The 16,145-nt window shown below is 50.1% G+C and overlaps 1 protein-coding gene across 2 annotated transcripts in view; it reads right to left on the reverse strand.

Annotated features, from left to right (window-relative positions):
* Positions 1–5,715: 5,715 nt before the first annotated feature.
* ANKRD33B (ankyrin repeat domain 33B) overlaps positions 5,716–16,145 on the reverse strand; it is an 89,683-nt gene continuing 79,253 nt past the window's right edge. Inside the window, exons 4-5 of one of the 2 annotated variants that reach the window (XR_004624349.1) lie at positions 8,360–14,262; positions 5,717–6,457 (exon numbers count right to left, since the gene is read on the reverse strand). Coding sequence is in view for 1 of the 2 variants with exons in the window: in XM_034657086.1 (XP_034512977.1) it covers positions 13,430–14,262 (833 nt within the window). In the remaining variant the exon portion in view is untranslated. Of the gene's footprint in view, positions 14,263–16,145 lie in introns of both variants that reach the window. The other variant, XM_034657086.1, reaches the window with a different exon arrangement.

Here is a 16,145-nt window from a genome sequence, read left to right on the forward strand (position 1 = left end):
AATAGGAATAAATCATTGACTTTCTTCAGCTTTGATGCAGGGATGCCAGTTTCTCCTCTATGCCCACTCCCCCTTCCTCCTTGGAATAGAGCCCCGTTTTCGATGTATAGGCAATGTCCCCAGTTCCACGGCTCCATTTTTCAACCTCATGGGTATATGTGGCTGCAAGACAAAGTTCTGGTGAATGCCATACAAGTGGGTGGTGTCTTAAAGGGAGGTGAATCATCCAGAAGATTGGCCTCTTGTTGCCCTTGACCCCTTTCTCTTACGTGGAAAACAGGTGTGATGGCTTGTACTCCAGAAGCCATCTTGGATTATGAGGCAACCGTGGGAATGGGTGCTCCTGCCACAGATGACAGAAGGACAGAAAGAGGCTGGGTCCATGATGACAGTGGCACCACTGTGCCAGCCCCAGCCTGCCTCTCTAGACTTTGCCTAGAGAAGAACAAACCCTGACATATTTTAACCACTCTTTTTTGGCCATAACAGAAAAGTTTAGAGCACAGACTTTGAAGCTGGACCTTGATTATATCTCAGTGCCTCCACTCACTAGCACTGAGACCTTTCAGAGGTTTCTTGACCTCTCTGTATCTCAGTTTCCCCACATGTAAAATGAGGTGAATAATAGTTTCTATGTGACAGGGCTGTTATGTCCCTGGCACATGGTAGCATGATAAGCTTTTAGAGTGATGTAAATCATAATGAGGGTGATGGTTATAATGACAGCAATGACAATGACCGTTATTGAGTTTTCGTTCATATGCAGCTCAACTGAATCCTATTTGACACAAATACTCGCAGTGGCCAAGCAGGTGTGGGTTTTCCCTGGAACAAAGGAGGAGACATTGTTCCTTCACCTCCTTCAGCAGCTGCTCCAGGAAGCCATGAGGTCAGGAAACCACAGGCCAGTTTCCAGGAAGGAGCACCTGAAGCAGCCCTGGGAACCCCGGTAAATGACTTGTTCAGCCAACTACCAGGTTCAGTTTTGCTAAGTTGGCAGACGAGTTTTAGGCATAGAAAGGATGTCAAGGTTGTGTAAGGGAAGGAGGGAGGAGAGACCATCCAGAGACCACGGGGTAAGGATGAGGTCCCCGAGGGAGCAGATGCCTAACCGGGGAGAGTTGGTAAGGTTGTCAGGATGATGCTCCATGCGCCTGACCCCCCCCCGAACCCTACAGTGAGACCCCTAGGCTCCCCACGCGCCTTCCCATTCCGAAGCATCCTGTGCGCATAATTTCTTTAAGAAAGCAGCGTAGTTTTCTCTCTATTAGTAGTAGAGAACAGAGAAGCTCACAGTAATTTGACACTTTGTTGGCTGTATTGTTCAATCTCTTGGGACAGCGCCAGGCTCCACTGTCCTGTGTTCCAACCCTGAGGACACTGGCACGGGCCAGAGTCAGGACCACTGGGTGCTGGTGGAGGGACGGCGCTCTCAGTGTGACAAGGCTCAAAGTAAAGGCTCTCACCGCCTTGTGGAAAGCCTACTTCCCTCCGGGGCTGCTTTTCTCAGTTCCAGGTGGCTGGATGGTGAGAGCACAGGTTAGCAGCAACCGTCTAGCCCAGGGGTCCCCCTCCTCCCAGAAGGCCTGAGGATGGGCCTCTTTGCCAGGCTCCACTGCGGGCTCTGGGGAGAAATGATGCACTTCTCCGGGGGCCACCCTTCTTCCTTTACATTGTGGTTGGAAAGATCTTGACCCAGATGGCCTGGGACACTGCTCATGGCACTGAGGCCACCACAGCTGCTAAACCCGGCACAGGTTATAGTCTACTACGCCAAGATCTCAGCACAGCCCTAACAGCGAGAAGCTGGGACACGTCTCCACCTGCTCGGAGACCATGCACGATCCAAGGCAGTTCACCAGAGCAGGGGCTTACACATGGCCTGGGGCTGAAGAGCTCTGGCTGGATTCTGTCTGGGAGAAGACTTCCTAATGGGCCTTTAAAACATGTCTGTCCTCCTCCCCACTGAGAGCCGTTATTATGCTGACCTACCTTCCACTGGGAATCACAAGGGTTCTTGAGAGACGTTCCTGATCACTTGGAGGTCACAGAGGCAGAGAAGAGATGGAGAACCCCTGAGGACTGCCAACCAAAGTAACCAGCAAAGAGTCTATGTTCAGAGTGGCCCCCAGCACTCTGTCCAGACTGGCAACAGGCAGGGTGTGCAGCGTTCATTCAGAGACTCTTTCTTTAAGGAAATGATGAACACTGCCAGGGTCACAAGGAAAACATGTAGCAAAGCCAGGACTGGACCCCAGTCTATCTGTCCCCGCAGACCCTTCCCCACACAGCCTAGGACATGTATATCGTCATTTTGTTTAATTAATCACGCCAAGCATCTCCTTCCCGTACGCTTTTCTGGGAGAAAAGCCAGGCTGAATCTAATAAAGCAGGGTATTTTCCACATTGCTGTTCCTACTGAGCTGATTTAGCTAGTTTCCACTGTCATTTAATATTGTCCTTGTCGAACACCAGTCCCCTGATCAACATGGCCTGATCAGCAGTATCCCGAGAGGCATTTGGTAGCAGGACAGCCACCACTTCCCCCCGGCCAGGGGCAAGAGGCCGGGGCAAGTCCGTTCTTCTCCTCCTCCTGGGCAGATGAAGGGAGGAGGTTGGTGGCTGCCCCAGGTGTGCTTGGGGCCTCCTCCGGCTCCTGCTGATGCCCCAGGCACAGCCCAGACCCATGCATGACCCGGAGATGCCCACAGAGGGCAGCTGAGATGGGAGGGGAGCCGCAGACCCCGAATGACCCATGGACGGAGGCTCAAGCTCAGCTTTCGAGGCTGTCCCAGGACCAGGAACAGAGAAGGAAGTGACTCGCTTTTCTCCTTGTTTCCATGGGATGGAGGGACTTTTGTCTGAGGGAAGTCGAGTGCATTTGGTATGGGTGTTGGCTGTGACCACTCTTTTGGCGTCAGGATAAAAAGGTCCGGCGCCATGGATGTGGCCTCTGGACGGTCGAGGAGCTTTCAGAGCCAATGGGAAGAGAGGTGTGAGTGGGAGATGGTGTGGGGGAGAGCAGCGTTTAGACCTCCACTCCCCACCTGGGAGTCTGGTCTAAAGTTAGACAGCAGATGTCCCTGTGACTGTCCCTAGGTTTTAGTCTGGAGTACAGCAGAGAAAGGGAGGAAGCTTCTTAGTGACTGCCAACTCTGTGTCAACCTTGTTAAAGATCTCGGTACAGTTTCTGTGCCATTTAATTAAATCTTCCTGAAAGCCCTACAAACCAGGAAAATCCCCACTTTTTAATTTAATTTAATTTAATTTAATTTAATTTAATTTAATTTAATTTAATTTAATTTATTTTTTTAGAGAGAGAAAGAGTGAGTGGGTTGGGGGGACAGAGGGAGAAGGAGAAAGAGAAACTCAAGCAGGCTTTGCATGGGGCATTAGATCTCACAACCCTGAGATCATGACCTGAGCCAAAATCAAGAGTCAGGCACTTAACCAACTGAGCCACCCAGGTGACCCCACTTTAAAAACAAGGGCACTGAAGCATGAGGTTAAGGGTACTTGCCCAGAGCCCTGCAGCCAGAAGAGGGCAGAGCGGATGCAGGGTCCAGGCTTTCCTGGCTCCTCTTTGCCGCCCGCCAGAGGATGGAGCGGGACTCTGCCCGTGGCCTATTACCCAAGGGCCTCAGTCCCAAGTCAGGAAGCCAGCGCCCAGCTCACCAGTCCGCAGATACAACTGGAACTGCCTGGAGCCAAACCCTGTTCCAGATGCTGGAAGACGGTGCTGAACCACAGAGACATGGCCTCTACACTGGTGGCCTTCAGGGGTGGAGCGAGAAAGGGCTGGTGACACCGGAGGCCAGCAAGGCAGGGGCGCTGGACAGTGAGTGCTGGGAAGGGGTCCCGCGGGCGTGCAGAGTTTAGGGGGGCAGCATTCCCAGGCTCCCAGCGTCTCTGACTCCATCATCTGGGGTGGTGTGGGTTGAATTGTGGCCCCCAGCAAGACTTGTTGAAGTCCTAGCCTCAGATGCCCGTGAATGTGACCTCATCTGGAAATAAGATCACTGCACATACAATGAAGACGAGGTCATACTGGGTAGGGTGGGGGCTAATCCAATGACTCGTGGACTCATAAGAGAGGACTGTGTGGACACAGACACACGCAAAAGGAAGACGGCTGTGTGGTGGTGGCGTCTCCACAAGCCAGAGACACCAAGGGCTGCTGGCAACCCACAGAAGCTGGAAGAGGTAAGGAGGGGTCCCCGCTCCAGCCTCTGGGGGGCACAGCCATGCTGACGCTGTGATCGCGGACGTCCGGGTTTTGAAGCCATCCAAGTTAGTTCCGACTGTCACAGAGATCACAGGAAACGAATACAGCTGGGAGGAGGTATTTCCGACAATTTTCCAAGTGATGCTGCTTCTGCTGGGCCCAGGCACCCTGGCCTGAGTGGGGGACCGGCACGAGTGGGTAGAGTTCAAAAGACACAGGTGGGTGTTCAGCATGGGGTGGGACTTGTGCCCAGCCCTGCACAGCAGTGGGAAGGAAGAAGGCCAGGAAATGCTGTTCCTGTCCAACCCATGACCTTCCCCATCCAACCCCACAGACGGCACCATGTACTCCAACCAAGGGAGGAAAACAAGTCATGCACCTGGGAGGGCCATCCCAGTGGGGTTTGGTGAGGAAGGACCCCAAGCCTGCCCCCGGCAATGACCACTCAGAACAGTTAATAGGTAAAAGCCGGTCTCCCCTTCCCCAGGAGGCAGCCCAAGGACAGGGGGTGATGGGGCAGTGGGACACCTAAGGGCTCCCAGCCAAGGGACTCCTTTGCCCAGGCAGTGATGACACTTTGCAACCTTGTCCACTACGAGATAACTCTCCCACCATACCCCCGAACTCTCCTGTTCCTGGTGGCCCGGAGGGAGGCAGCCCGGTCCGGCTTCTCATGTAGGCTCATGGCACTATTAATAAAGCTTCTTTTTTCAATAAGAGCTAAAGAAAAGTTGAAATCCTACCCTCGCAACTAATTTCTTGATTTTGTTTAAATAATGCTTTTGAAATACCAAGGTCAATTAGAGTTTGAGTTATACATTTATTTGATTGATTAACTGATTGATTGATTGATAGATTTTTAGCCAGGAAGATGTACTAACATTTTGTTAGGTTTTTGTTTAAGTGAGCGCGATGATGGCAGAACGATGCAGGCTGGGCTGCGGCCGGGTTGGGGAGCCCTGGGGTGCACATCAGACTTTGTTTCGTCAGCAGGCCGGAGGCTTTCAGGCCACCTGGGCTGCCCGGGCCACCTTTCTTGTCCCCGCCTGCAAACAGGCAAGGACGTCATCAAGGGAGATGGCAGGCATGACTGTGGGGAGCCAGCAAGCAGGGCTGCATGCAGGCAGGAGTCCTGAGGTCCTCCGGAGCTGACGTTCTCAACCACCCGACCACCTGACCGCCCCGGTGTGGAGACACTGCTCCCGAGGCTGGGGGACAGGGTGGGCAGTGAGGAAACGCACCTGCCGGAGGCCTATCCCACCATGCCCTTGGCTGCCGTGGGTGGGAGCCTGGAGCTTCACCGTGCCCCAAGCAGACTCAGTCAGGGAAATAAAGGGGACGAGACTGCGCGCCCCACCTTGGCCCCTCCCTTTTCACATCCCAGTTTTCGCTTTAAGGACTATCCCTTGTACGTGTTCCTATTTACTAATATGTCTACCCAACACATACACCCGTTTTTCAGAAACAACAAATACAAATAAATCTCCAATCACAATCATGGCCTAGAAAATTTTATTTAAAATTAGACTCCCTATTTAGGTCCTTCCTTAATAATTATGATTTTCGGGGAGTAGAATGACGATCTTTTAATGGGTCAGACTTCAAGATTTCCTAGCAGAGTGGAATTTCCCAAATAAATAGGAGCTGTTTTTAGTCTCATCAAAAATCACCTAGGGGCATCTGGCTGGCTCAGTCAGTGCAGCACGCGACTCCCGATCTCTGAGACATGAGTTCCAGCCCCATGCTAGGGGCAGAGATTATTTTTTTAAAAAATAGTAAAAATCTTTAAAAAAGAAAGAAAAGAAACACAAATGCCAATATTTAAAAAATTACATTTGACTAAATCCTAATTTCACAGTTTTATACAAGACACCTTGAAGATATGTGATAAAATGAGAGAGAAAACCCCACAATATGTCAAAGACTATGATCTGAAATTTATAGCAAATCCGACAAATCGGTAAAACGGACACCAAAAAGTACAATAAAGAACAAAGGAGAAACAGATACAAATAAGGAATCTGTCAAACAGGAGATAAAAATGGTCGAAAGACACACGAAACCACGCTCTACCGCACCGATAGTTGCAGAACTGAAAATTAAAACGAGACACGGCTTTTGAACCATCAGACCAGCGACCGTCAGACAGTCAGACGAACAGCAGGTGTTGCCGCGGGCGGGACGAGGCCTGTTTTGTTCACGGGCAGGTGGGTGAAGACTCACTCAGGAGCCCTGGGAAAGAATAACTCCGCTGTGACCATTGAAATTAAAATCTGCCTTCCCTTCACCCTGGCCAATCCCCTCTACACGCCAATCCTAGACAAACATTCCCTGTGCAGACCAGCAGGTCAGGGCAAGGCTCTTGGTTACTCGTAAGTGGTAGGAACTGAAAATACTGCGATAACCCGAGACCAGGAACTGGTTCAGTGAACCGGGGCACATCTCTACTGAGGAATACCGGATGGAACCCGCATGAACGATGGGACCAAACGCGCTCTCCCCAAAACAGGAGTGACGCAAACCGTGCGTACAACGTGATCTCATTTGTGTAACACACAAAGGGAAGAAAACATCTAAAACTATTTCTAGAAGGATGCATAAATAATTAGTCGGAGGGACCGCACAAGGGGAGGTCAGTCGCTTTTCATCTGAGACCCTTTTACAGAGTTTGGTTTATTTTTCTGAGTGTGCGCATTACTTTTTAGCCGTTAAGAGAAAATAAAACTAATTTTAGAGTTCTTTGATAAGCTTTTCCAGGACATGTTTTAAATAAATAAGTCCAGAACAACATTTACATTGTACCAGTTAGATAAGAATATACACAGAGCTGCCTGGGTGGCTCAGTAGGTTAAGTGTCTGCCTTCAGGCCAGGTCATGATCGCAGGGTCCTGGGATGAAGTCCCGAATCCCGAAGAGTCTGCTTCTCCCTCTCCCCCCTCCCCCTGCTTGTGCTCTCTCTCTGTCAAATAAATAAAATCTTAAAAAAAAAAAAAAAGAATACACACAAAAACAAAACCAGATGCCCCCCTGAGAAGAGGAGGACTGCACGGGATTATTTTAACATCAGTGAAAATATTCCTGGATAAATCGTTAACTTAAAAACCTCACCACTGAAGAGTGAAGTAAAAGTGTGTCAGAAGAAGCAAGTGCCCATCTATTTCGAGCAAAGTAAGTGACATTAAAAATACCGACATATTTAATTGTCTCATTTTCTAATTTATACACACTTTGGTTTATTCCAATACCACACCACTGTACCATGAGAATGTTTATTTCACAAGTGATTTTTAATCCTGTAGCCACAATCCCCCCGTATTTTTACATTATTTTTTCTATACATTTTAAATATGAGATACAGAATTTGTCAGAAGTTAAAAGGGACAGACACATTCTTTCTGCTGAGTAAGGTACCATATTTAACTTAAAGCTTATTATTAACCTTTTGGAGAGAAAGAATTTGAAGCTGCTGGGAGTCACATGGATTTGAAGGTCCCGAAGTAACCCTGAGGTCTAAATAGGAAAATATCTCTTATAAACTGTAACAAAACTCACCTCAAAATAAAAACCTATGAAATGTATACAGTTCCATCCAGAGTCAATATTGTTATAATATCCATTTTCAGAAATGACAATGAAAATAGCTTTACATTCAGAAAACAGAGCCTATCTACCAAGATGGCCTAACTAGCAACCTGGCACCCCGTGCTGAGGTCTGCTCGACTCTCTTATGATTAAAAACACACCCCCTCAGACGCCCCCCAAAAAGCCAGGCAGGACAATGATCTGAACGAAGAGAATTCCAAGGAGAGCTTTTTCTGTTCATCTGACCAGGGGATCTCATTCCCATCCCTCAGGATGTCCCCAAGGCTCACAGGGTTTACAGGCTCTCCAGAGTTGTACAATTCCAACCAGCTTCTAGAACATCTGCTCAAAAAACGGCATTAAAGTGCTTCGACGCAACTTCCCAAAACATGATAAAGCGTCAGGTCAAGACAGGTCCCTGCTCTCCCTGGAATGACCAGCTTCATTGTTTCTCGCCTACCATTCCTTTTAAAAAAAGACAAAGGTGTAACACTAGGATGAACCCATGTCTCTCAAAACCCCAACTGGGTTAGCTTTCATTAGACTACTTACTATTCAGGCCGACTTGGGAAAATCCTAGTGCTTCCTCAGGGAAAGATGGCATTGATTCTACGGCTAACCTGGCACCAAATTCCAAGAAATTCAGTCCCCACCCCGTGGCCACCACGGAATGGCTGGTGGAGCTCCCCATGCAGAGTCGTCTCCGGCTTCCGCCTCCCGATGCGAAGGTTGAATGTCAAAGGCAGAGAGATGTCCCAGATTTGGCTACTGGACCTTGCCCAGGAGCTCCCGTAGGGTCATGACACACTGGCTGTGTTACGTGTCCCATCGGACAGAGTGCTTCCCGTGAGTCCTGGGCTGCCCCACCCCCCTGAACACACTCACTGAAGCAGGTCACCCTTGACCTTCCCTGGGAGCCACAGCAGAGGTCACCTTTGCGAGCACAAAGCCCAATCTCCCTTCAGTTCATGTGAGTGTGCACACCCGCGTGGTGTGCCCACTCACGCCTTAGCACACACTGTCCACTTTGGCACGGCTGGCAGCCAGGGGCCGTCGGAGCCCTGCAGGGGCTGTGCCTGTCACAGAAGTCTTGTGTCAGGCGGGGTCACAGTGAGGAGATGGCGTGCATGGCACTGGCATTCAACGGGGTCTCTCGAACATTAGCTAGATCAGTTCAGGTAGTGGTGGGTTTGTGTTTTTGCCTTTTTTTTTCCCAAAAACAACCTCCAGAAGGAATTTTTTTAGCCTCTTCTTTTAAATGTTAATGAAGAAACATGTGAATTCAAGGTCCCAGAAAGGAGCAGCTGACTCCAGTTATCCAGACGAACGAAACAAGTTCTAAACGCATCGAGGTGTGAAAACGGGGAACACAGCCATCAGCCTTTCCAGAAGATCTGTTTTGCTGTACGTTCTTTGTGGGGTGACAGCACCCCCACTGTGACGATTATCTACCCAACTCCAGTTGCTGCCACACATGTGACCTCATTGTTCTCTAAGGGCCAGTTGTGCTGGACCCCCACCTTCCCTCCGCTACCAGACGGTGGTCTGGGAACCGACGACCCCGCACACGGGGAACTCGGCCCTGAGGGGACTCGGTGCGCGGAGAACCCATGGCCAGTGCAGACTCATTATCCACACAGGCCGGAAAGGGTCCCGAGCAAATACCGGGGTAGCGTGTTCGAATGTTCCCGAATGCTATAAAAAAGAACAAGTGTGAGCACTTCGCCACATAAAAGCCTGTGACCAGAAGCTTTACAGGGATTGATGATGGCTCTCCAGGGCCCGGGGCGTCCATGCGTGGTGCGAGAATGGGAAACAAGCGAGCAGGGACCTCCAGGCGAACCGGGGGTAGAGGGACAGCTGACTTACATCAGGCCTGGAACTCCTCGTGCAGAGCAACGCGGGAGATCAGGAAAAGACGGTCTACTCTCTGACTGTCGTGGGAACTGACGCTGCAAGAGACAAACCGAGCCCACTTCTTAGTCCTGGTTCCTTCACTGAGCTCTTGGGGAGGCCTTGCTTCATGACTTGGTTCCTGGATTCTTCCCTAAGGATGACAGGCTTTGCATCCGTTTCCAGACTGGGGGCTGGCCCCACCTCACGGGATTCCGTTTCCCGCACAACCGCCTGGCCCCCACTCATGCTGGACCCCCAGGGCCCGGCTCACACTCTGCAGGAAGTGGGCAGAGCCGGTCTGCATGGGCCACCTGCACGCACAAGCCCCGTGTTCCCGCCGACTCCACGAATCTCGCTGTCCTTCTCCGCAGAACGAGACTGGGGTCCCGGGAGGGCCCGAAGTTGAGACAAGGAACTGCGATTCCTGACCTTCACGTCGCTAAGGGACCCGCTGCTGCCAGGAGCCTGCCGGGAGGGGCCTCAGAGAGGGTAAGGAAGGTCCATGATGCTCCGGGCTATGTTTCTCTAAGGTGGCCAAAGACACGGAGAGTTGATGCCCTGAAGGCTGAGGTCATTCCAGACGAATCTCTCCCAGCTTTTCCCTCCTCCTTCCCAGAGGGGAGCCCGGTGCCGGGCTGACTACGAACACTGGAGTCACATAAGCCAGGACAAGAAACTGTCATTGTCACTCCACGCACCCTGGTATCAGACGAGGGGGGGGGCAGTTCTAGAGGTAAAACAGGTGAATAGCCATCTGTGTTATCACAGCCACCGCTACTTAACATACAGGCTGAATTTTCTTAACTACAAGGGTTCCCATCCACAAGAGGTAACTGAGAGGGGCTGAGGTGACCTCGCGTCCACCCCAGAGCCGTTTCAGCTGCCGAGGTCCCAGGTCTCCAATAACCAGAAAATCTCAACCGAGGGAGACGGCAGACCTCTCCCTGGAAGACAGCAGCATTGACATCGTCTTGGAAATATTTCTTGTCTAGTGTAATCATAATTCACTCAAACATTTTAATGTAAGTATTAAAATATACTTCATCTTTTCTTCTAACTACATTTATATATAAATCCCTGAGAAGGTACCTGTCAACTTAAATTTCACTATTTACAGTTAATAAACATCAAGGGTGCAAGCAGAACCCGGCTCCCCCACTCCCTCCGTACAGCAGAGTGGGGCCTCCCTCCCTTAAATGGGCATAAGGGGGGCTGGGCGGCTCAGTCGGTTGAGCATCCGATTCTTGGTTTGGGCTCAGGTCATGATCTCATGGGTTGTGGGACTGAGCCCGGCCAGCGGGCGGGCTCCTTGCTCAGCGGGGAGTCTGCTTGAAAGATTCTCTCCCTGTCCCTCCTCTTCTCTCTCTCTCAAAATAAATAAATCAATCTTTAAAAAAAAAAAAAAAAAAGAGGCATGGGGCCTGTGCCGAAATCCTAAACCATTTGCACAGAAGCTGGGAAATCTGTCCTTCCTTCACTGGGTCGGTGGAGGTCACTACACAATCTACAGGGACACCACACTGCCCCGCATGATCGCCTTGCTCTTCTGCCCTTTTTAGACCTCAGAGTGGTGGTGCCAGTGAGGATCGGGACAGTTAGCCAAAGCTGCAGAAGAAAACAGGCAAAGGACGAAGAGGCAAGCAAGGAAGAGAGACGGCAAAGGGGAAGGCAGGGTGGCGTCACAGCAGAGGGGACACGCGGAGAGCAGGAGGCGGCCACTGCCCCTCGTCGCCCCTGCCCCTGACCAACGCTGGAAGCAAGGTGGCAAAAGGTGACCCCTCAGTGAGAAAATGCAGCCAGCCATTCAAAGCAATGAAAATACGTAAACCAGACAACGAGCTCAAAGATGCTGGATCAGACCAGCAGGGAGACTAGGGGTGTTTCCCTTCACCTTGGGGACCAGCCCTTGTCTCATCTAGGGGAACTGGGCCAACCTCAACTCTTGGACACTAGGGTGACCTGCAGCCACCCAGCATCAGTGATGCTAAAAGCAGGTCCAGACCTCCAGGCCATTCTGGAAAGAGGGCGGAGCTCCCTAAAATCTGACTTTAAGAGCTGCATTATCATCACACACACCCGTCAGGGTGGTGTTGCCCAATACCTTGTTGACAGAGGCTTCTGGAGAGGTGAGTGTGAGAGCCCGGATAGCTCAATGCCTCAGGGTGCCAAGTGGGAAGGATGAGGGAGAGGCCAGTGCCATCCCTGCCCACATCGTGAGACAGGAGCTCATCACGACACAGCCAGGGAGCACGACTGGACATGCGAATCCAGGGTTATAAGAAAGGGCTTCCAAATCGGTCCCTACTATTTTAAATCTATGGCTTCCAAGTACAATAATTTTTAAATAAAGTGCTGTCAGTAGTGCATATGTGACAGATACTCCGCAACCCAGATGGCCAGAGATTCATTAAAATGTCTCAGTGCTTCGGCAATAAAAAAGTATGGACAGAAACTCCCACTGAAAGCTCAGAGCCCGGGGCAAATCATGGACATGCTCTGCCCAAGTCCCCGCATTTTGGAAATTCTACAAAGTCCGCGTGAGGATAAACGGAACGTCATGGGCAGTCATCAGAGGAAAAATAAAAGTAATTCCACACCAGGGACTCTTTGAAATTGAATCTGAAGCGGGGAGCCGTCCAGCCCACTCCAGGAGAATTTGCCTAAAACAAGTTTGTTTAATATTCAGTTCTAATCACTGTTGCTCTAGCCCCTCTCCCCCTTTCCAGCACTTTCTATCACCCTGGTGCCTTATTCTTTTACATCTTTTTTACATTTTAAGGATATCTGAAGTCAATTTATCTAAGAGCACAGAGGACTTAATTTTGTATTTCTAGTAAAAATTTATTACATTTGCTCCCAGTTCATTAAATAATAGATTTTTCTCATATCTATTTTTGAATACGTTAAAGGCTTTGCATCCAGTTTATCTAAAGTCCCTTGCTTAAAATATTTAGTTCTAGCAATAAATACATGCTTCTCTATGCACGGTTTCTTACTTTAGCAACAGGTTTCTCTTCATTATTATTACCGTCTACCTAAGAGAGCTTTAAAATAAGATACAAGGAAATCTGATTCCCGTTTCACATCATCATTTTGCTGGAAAAGGAAATGCCTCCATCAAAAAGAAACAAATATTCGGAATCACTTAATCAAATCAATAAGAACATACAATGTTCATGCATGCCTAAAATGAGAAGGAAAGACAATCAGCAAGAAAGGGGAGACTTCCACAAATTCTGTATGAAATCACTGAGATATCACCAATAATTATTGCCAGAAACAGTATGTTAAACAAAGGATCTTGGGGCAAATGTATTAAAACCGTCTTAAATACAAACAGCCCCACCACCAGTAAAATGCTGCAAATTTGATCATGATTAAAAATACAAAATTATTCAGACCCTTTGATTAACTGGTCTTAGAAATTTCTCAAGTGAGGTTCTAAAGGTAGGCTTTGGGGCAAATTTGCCCATAGGTGTACTGATCGCTAGGGGAACTGGTTTTAGGCTAATCGATTTGTGCCCGACCCAATTCACTCAAGGGTGCAGCCTGAACAAACACGGAGCGCGTTCTGGGGCCCCGTTCCAGCCTGCCTGCTGGGGATGCGCGGGGATGTGCAGCGCTGCGGGAGGGGCGGGGGCAGGAGGGAGGCGCATCCGCATCCTTCGCCGCGCGGGGTCCCGCTGCCTCCTCTCCCACCGCACACGCTTCCAGGCAGCTGACCCCTCACGTCCTTTTCCTCCAGGACGGAGCCCGCTTTTCCTTCTGCGCCGCTGCCGCCCTCTGCTTCTCCGCCTCTTCCGCCTTCCTCTTTTCCTCCTTGGCCTCCTTGTACCGCCACTTGGGGAGCTGCAGGTGGGCGCTGTCCTTGGTGCTGCCCTTGGCGGCCGCCCGCTCGGGCTGGAAGGTGGGCGCGGGCGCCTTGCTGACGCGCACCCTGGGGATGACCACGCCGGGCCGCACGCTGCTTCTTCTCAGCAGCTGCAGGGGCAGGAGGCTGGCCCTCCGCGGGGCACCTGGCAGCTGCGGAGACGGGAGGCTGGCTCTCGGGGCCCCCTCCCTTGAGACCCCCACGGCCTGGGAGGTCCGGAATGGCTGCTCAGAGCCCTCTATCTTGCCACTCTCCTGGGCGTGCTTGTCCCGGTTCTCCTGAGCCTCCAGGATTTCCTGCACGGCCAGCCGCCTTTTCCCCACACAGGGGGGGTTCTCGGGGCACACGGTCTGGCAGACGATGGCCACGGCAGGGCTGTAGAGGCTCGTGGTCATCCTGACCATGTGGTCCAGGACGCCCCCATCCTCCAGGCCCTGGCGTGAGCGGGAGGTCAGCGTGGACCGCACAAGCTCGGTGAACTTCTGCAAGCAGTTTTTGGAGCCCGAGGGCTTCAGAATGGCCTCCGGAGGCAGCGGCAGCTCTGGTTTGTACTTTTCTCCAAACTGGTCTGGGCAGGGTCGCTCCAGCAGCCTCTGGATGAGGCGGACAGCCTCCAACCGTCCTGTGTAAGCCGCCCACTCCTGGGGCGACATCCCACGGTGGGGGTCCCTGGCATGGACATCTGCTCCTGAAAAAAACGCAAACACAAACAGTCATGGGCCAATGCGACAAGAACCTTCCCAGCCAATGGCAGGAAAGGAAAGAGTGAAATGGATCAAAGGCAAAACTTCCCAAACCTAGTGTCAGACCCCCCTGGAGCTGTGCCACCTGGATAAACCTGAATCTGGCTATGAACTACTGTGTGTATTATTATCACAACACAACCTACCTTTAAGTGCTTCATTTAATGGCTTACCTTTCCTAAATACAACCACCTGAACTCAGCACCTACATCATGGAATTATTAAAGAAATAAGATTTCATGGCTTTCCAGCAATGGAGAGATGACTAGACAGCAAAGGTGCTCTGCGAACACTGCAGTGGTGTTACTAGAATGTTCTAGAATACTAAAAGGAATAATCGCTTGCAAAGCATTTGGTGTCCCATTTACTTATCATCTCACGTTTTCCTCATGGATCTCTTGTGAGGAATATGAGGGTCCCTATTTTCCAGGAAATGTGTGGTCCTTCACTTCTTGTCCTGAGTGGTTAGTAGGTCCTGGGTCTACCCTCTTTACCAGACTGTGGGCTTCTCCAGGAGAGAGCCCACATCTTACTCGTTTTTGTTTCCTCAACACTTTTCATCCTGGCTGGTAGGAGGCATACATTGAACAAAGGTTTGTTACAGAACGAATGGTAGGCACAGTGGCCAAAGGTTAACAGAGAAGGTCTCAGCCCTGTACACTTCCCGCCACCCCACAGGGAGGGCTGAGCTTCCTCTCTGACAGTTGTCTGTGTCAATATGGCCAGACTATAGTACCCAGGGATTTAAACAAACACCAATCTAGGTGTACTGTGAAGGTATTTTGTAGATGCAGTTAGCATGCACAATCAGTTGACTGGGTCAGGGAGATTACCCTCAATAATGCAGGTGGGCCTCATACAATCAGTCGAAGGCCTTAAGAACAAAAGCTAAAGTTTTCAGGAGAAAAAAGAATTCAGCCTCAAGACTGTAGCATTAATTCCTGTCCCAAGTTTCCAGCCCGATGGCCTACCCCCACTAATTTTGGGCTCTCCCAAGCCCCAAAATCACAAGATCCAATTCTTTAAAAGAAATTTTTAAATGTATATCTCTTAGTGGTTCTATGTCTCTAGAGAACCCTGACTCCTACATCCTCAGGCTCCCTTACACTAGTCACTTCCTTAATAAATCTCCCCCATACCACCCACTGCCCCCTCCTAATACTGCAAATTTAAACTTCAAGTCAACTTGATGAACTGTTCATAAATTTCAGCGTGGTACTATAAGAGAAATTAATAAGGAATTGCTGTTCAATTAATCTTGGTCCAATCTCAGCCCCATACACAGTTAAAAATCATTCAGGATTTCAGGTCCCATTAGTCATACTTTCACTGGCAAAGCAATGCAGAGAACTAGGGCAATTATCTAGTCTGTGAGCTCCCCAGGGACCAGGACTGGCAGAGGCTCCTGCATTTATATCCCACGCAGACCCAGGTGTCTGACACGCGGCAGCGGCTGAACGGAGCTGCCAAATGGAGGCAAGGAGGCTCAGCGCCCTCCCTGCCCTGGCACCCCTCCAGTGGCCCCCGGCCTGGGCAGGCCCAGCTCACCTGACATCGCCTCATAACGTTCTTCATCCTGGGGCACATTTAAAAAATAGGCATATTAGAAGAGTGGTAATTATTTGGAACTGGAAATTGGGATGGAACTCATTAGCCAGAGTACAATTTATAAACTGACAAAAATGAAAAGGGGGCAGTAAAAATGTCACCGCAAAAAATAGATGACACATTAAACCTTAATTAATTGCATGTCACTTAAAAAGGTACAAACTGCAAAATTAAAATCTTAATGAACATGGCTGGAGAGAGACATTTTTCAAAAGCTAAT

Source organism: Ailuropoda melanoleuca, chromosome 3 (assembly GCF_002007445.2).
Source record: "Ailuropoda melanoleuca isolate Jingjing chromosome 3, ASM200744v2, whole genome shotgun sequence".
NCBI classification, from domain to species: domain Eukaryota; kingdom Metazoa; phylum Chordata; class Mammalia; order Carnivora; family Ursidae; genus Ailuropoda; species Ailuropoda melanoleuca.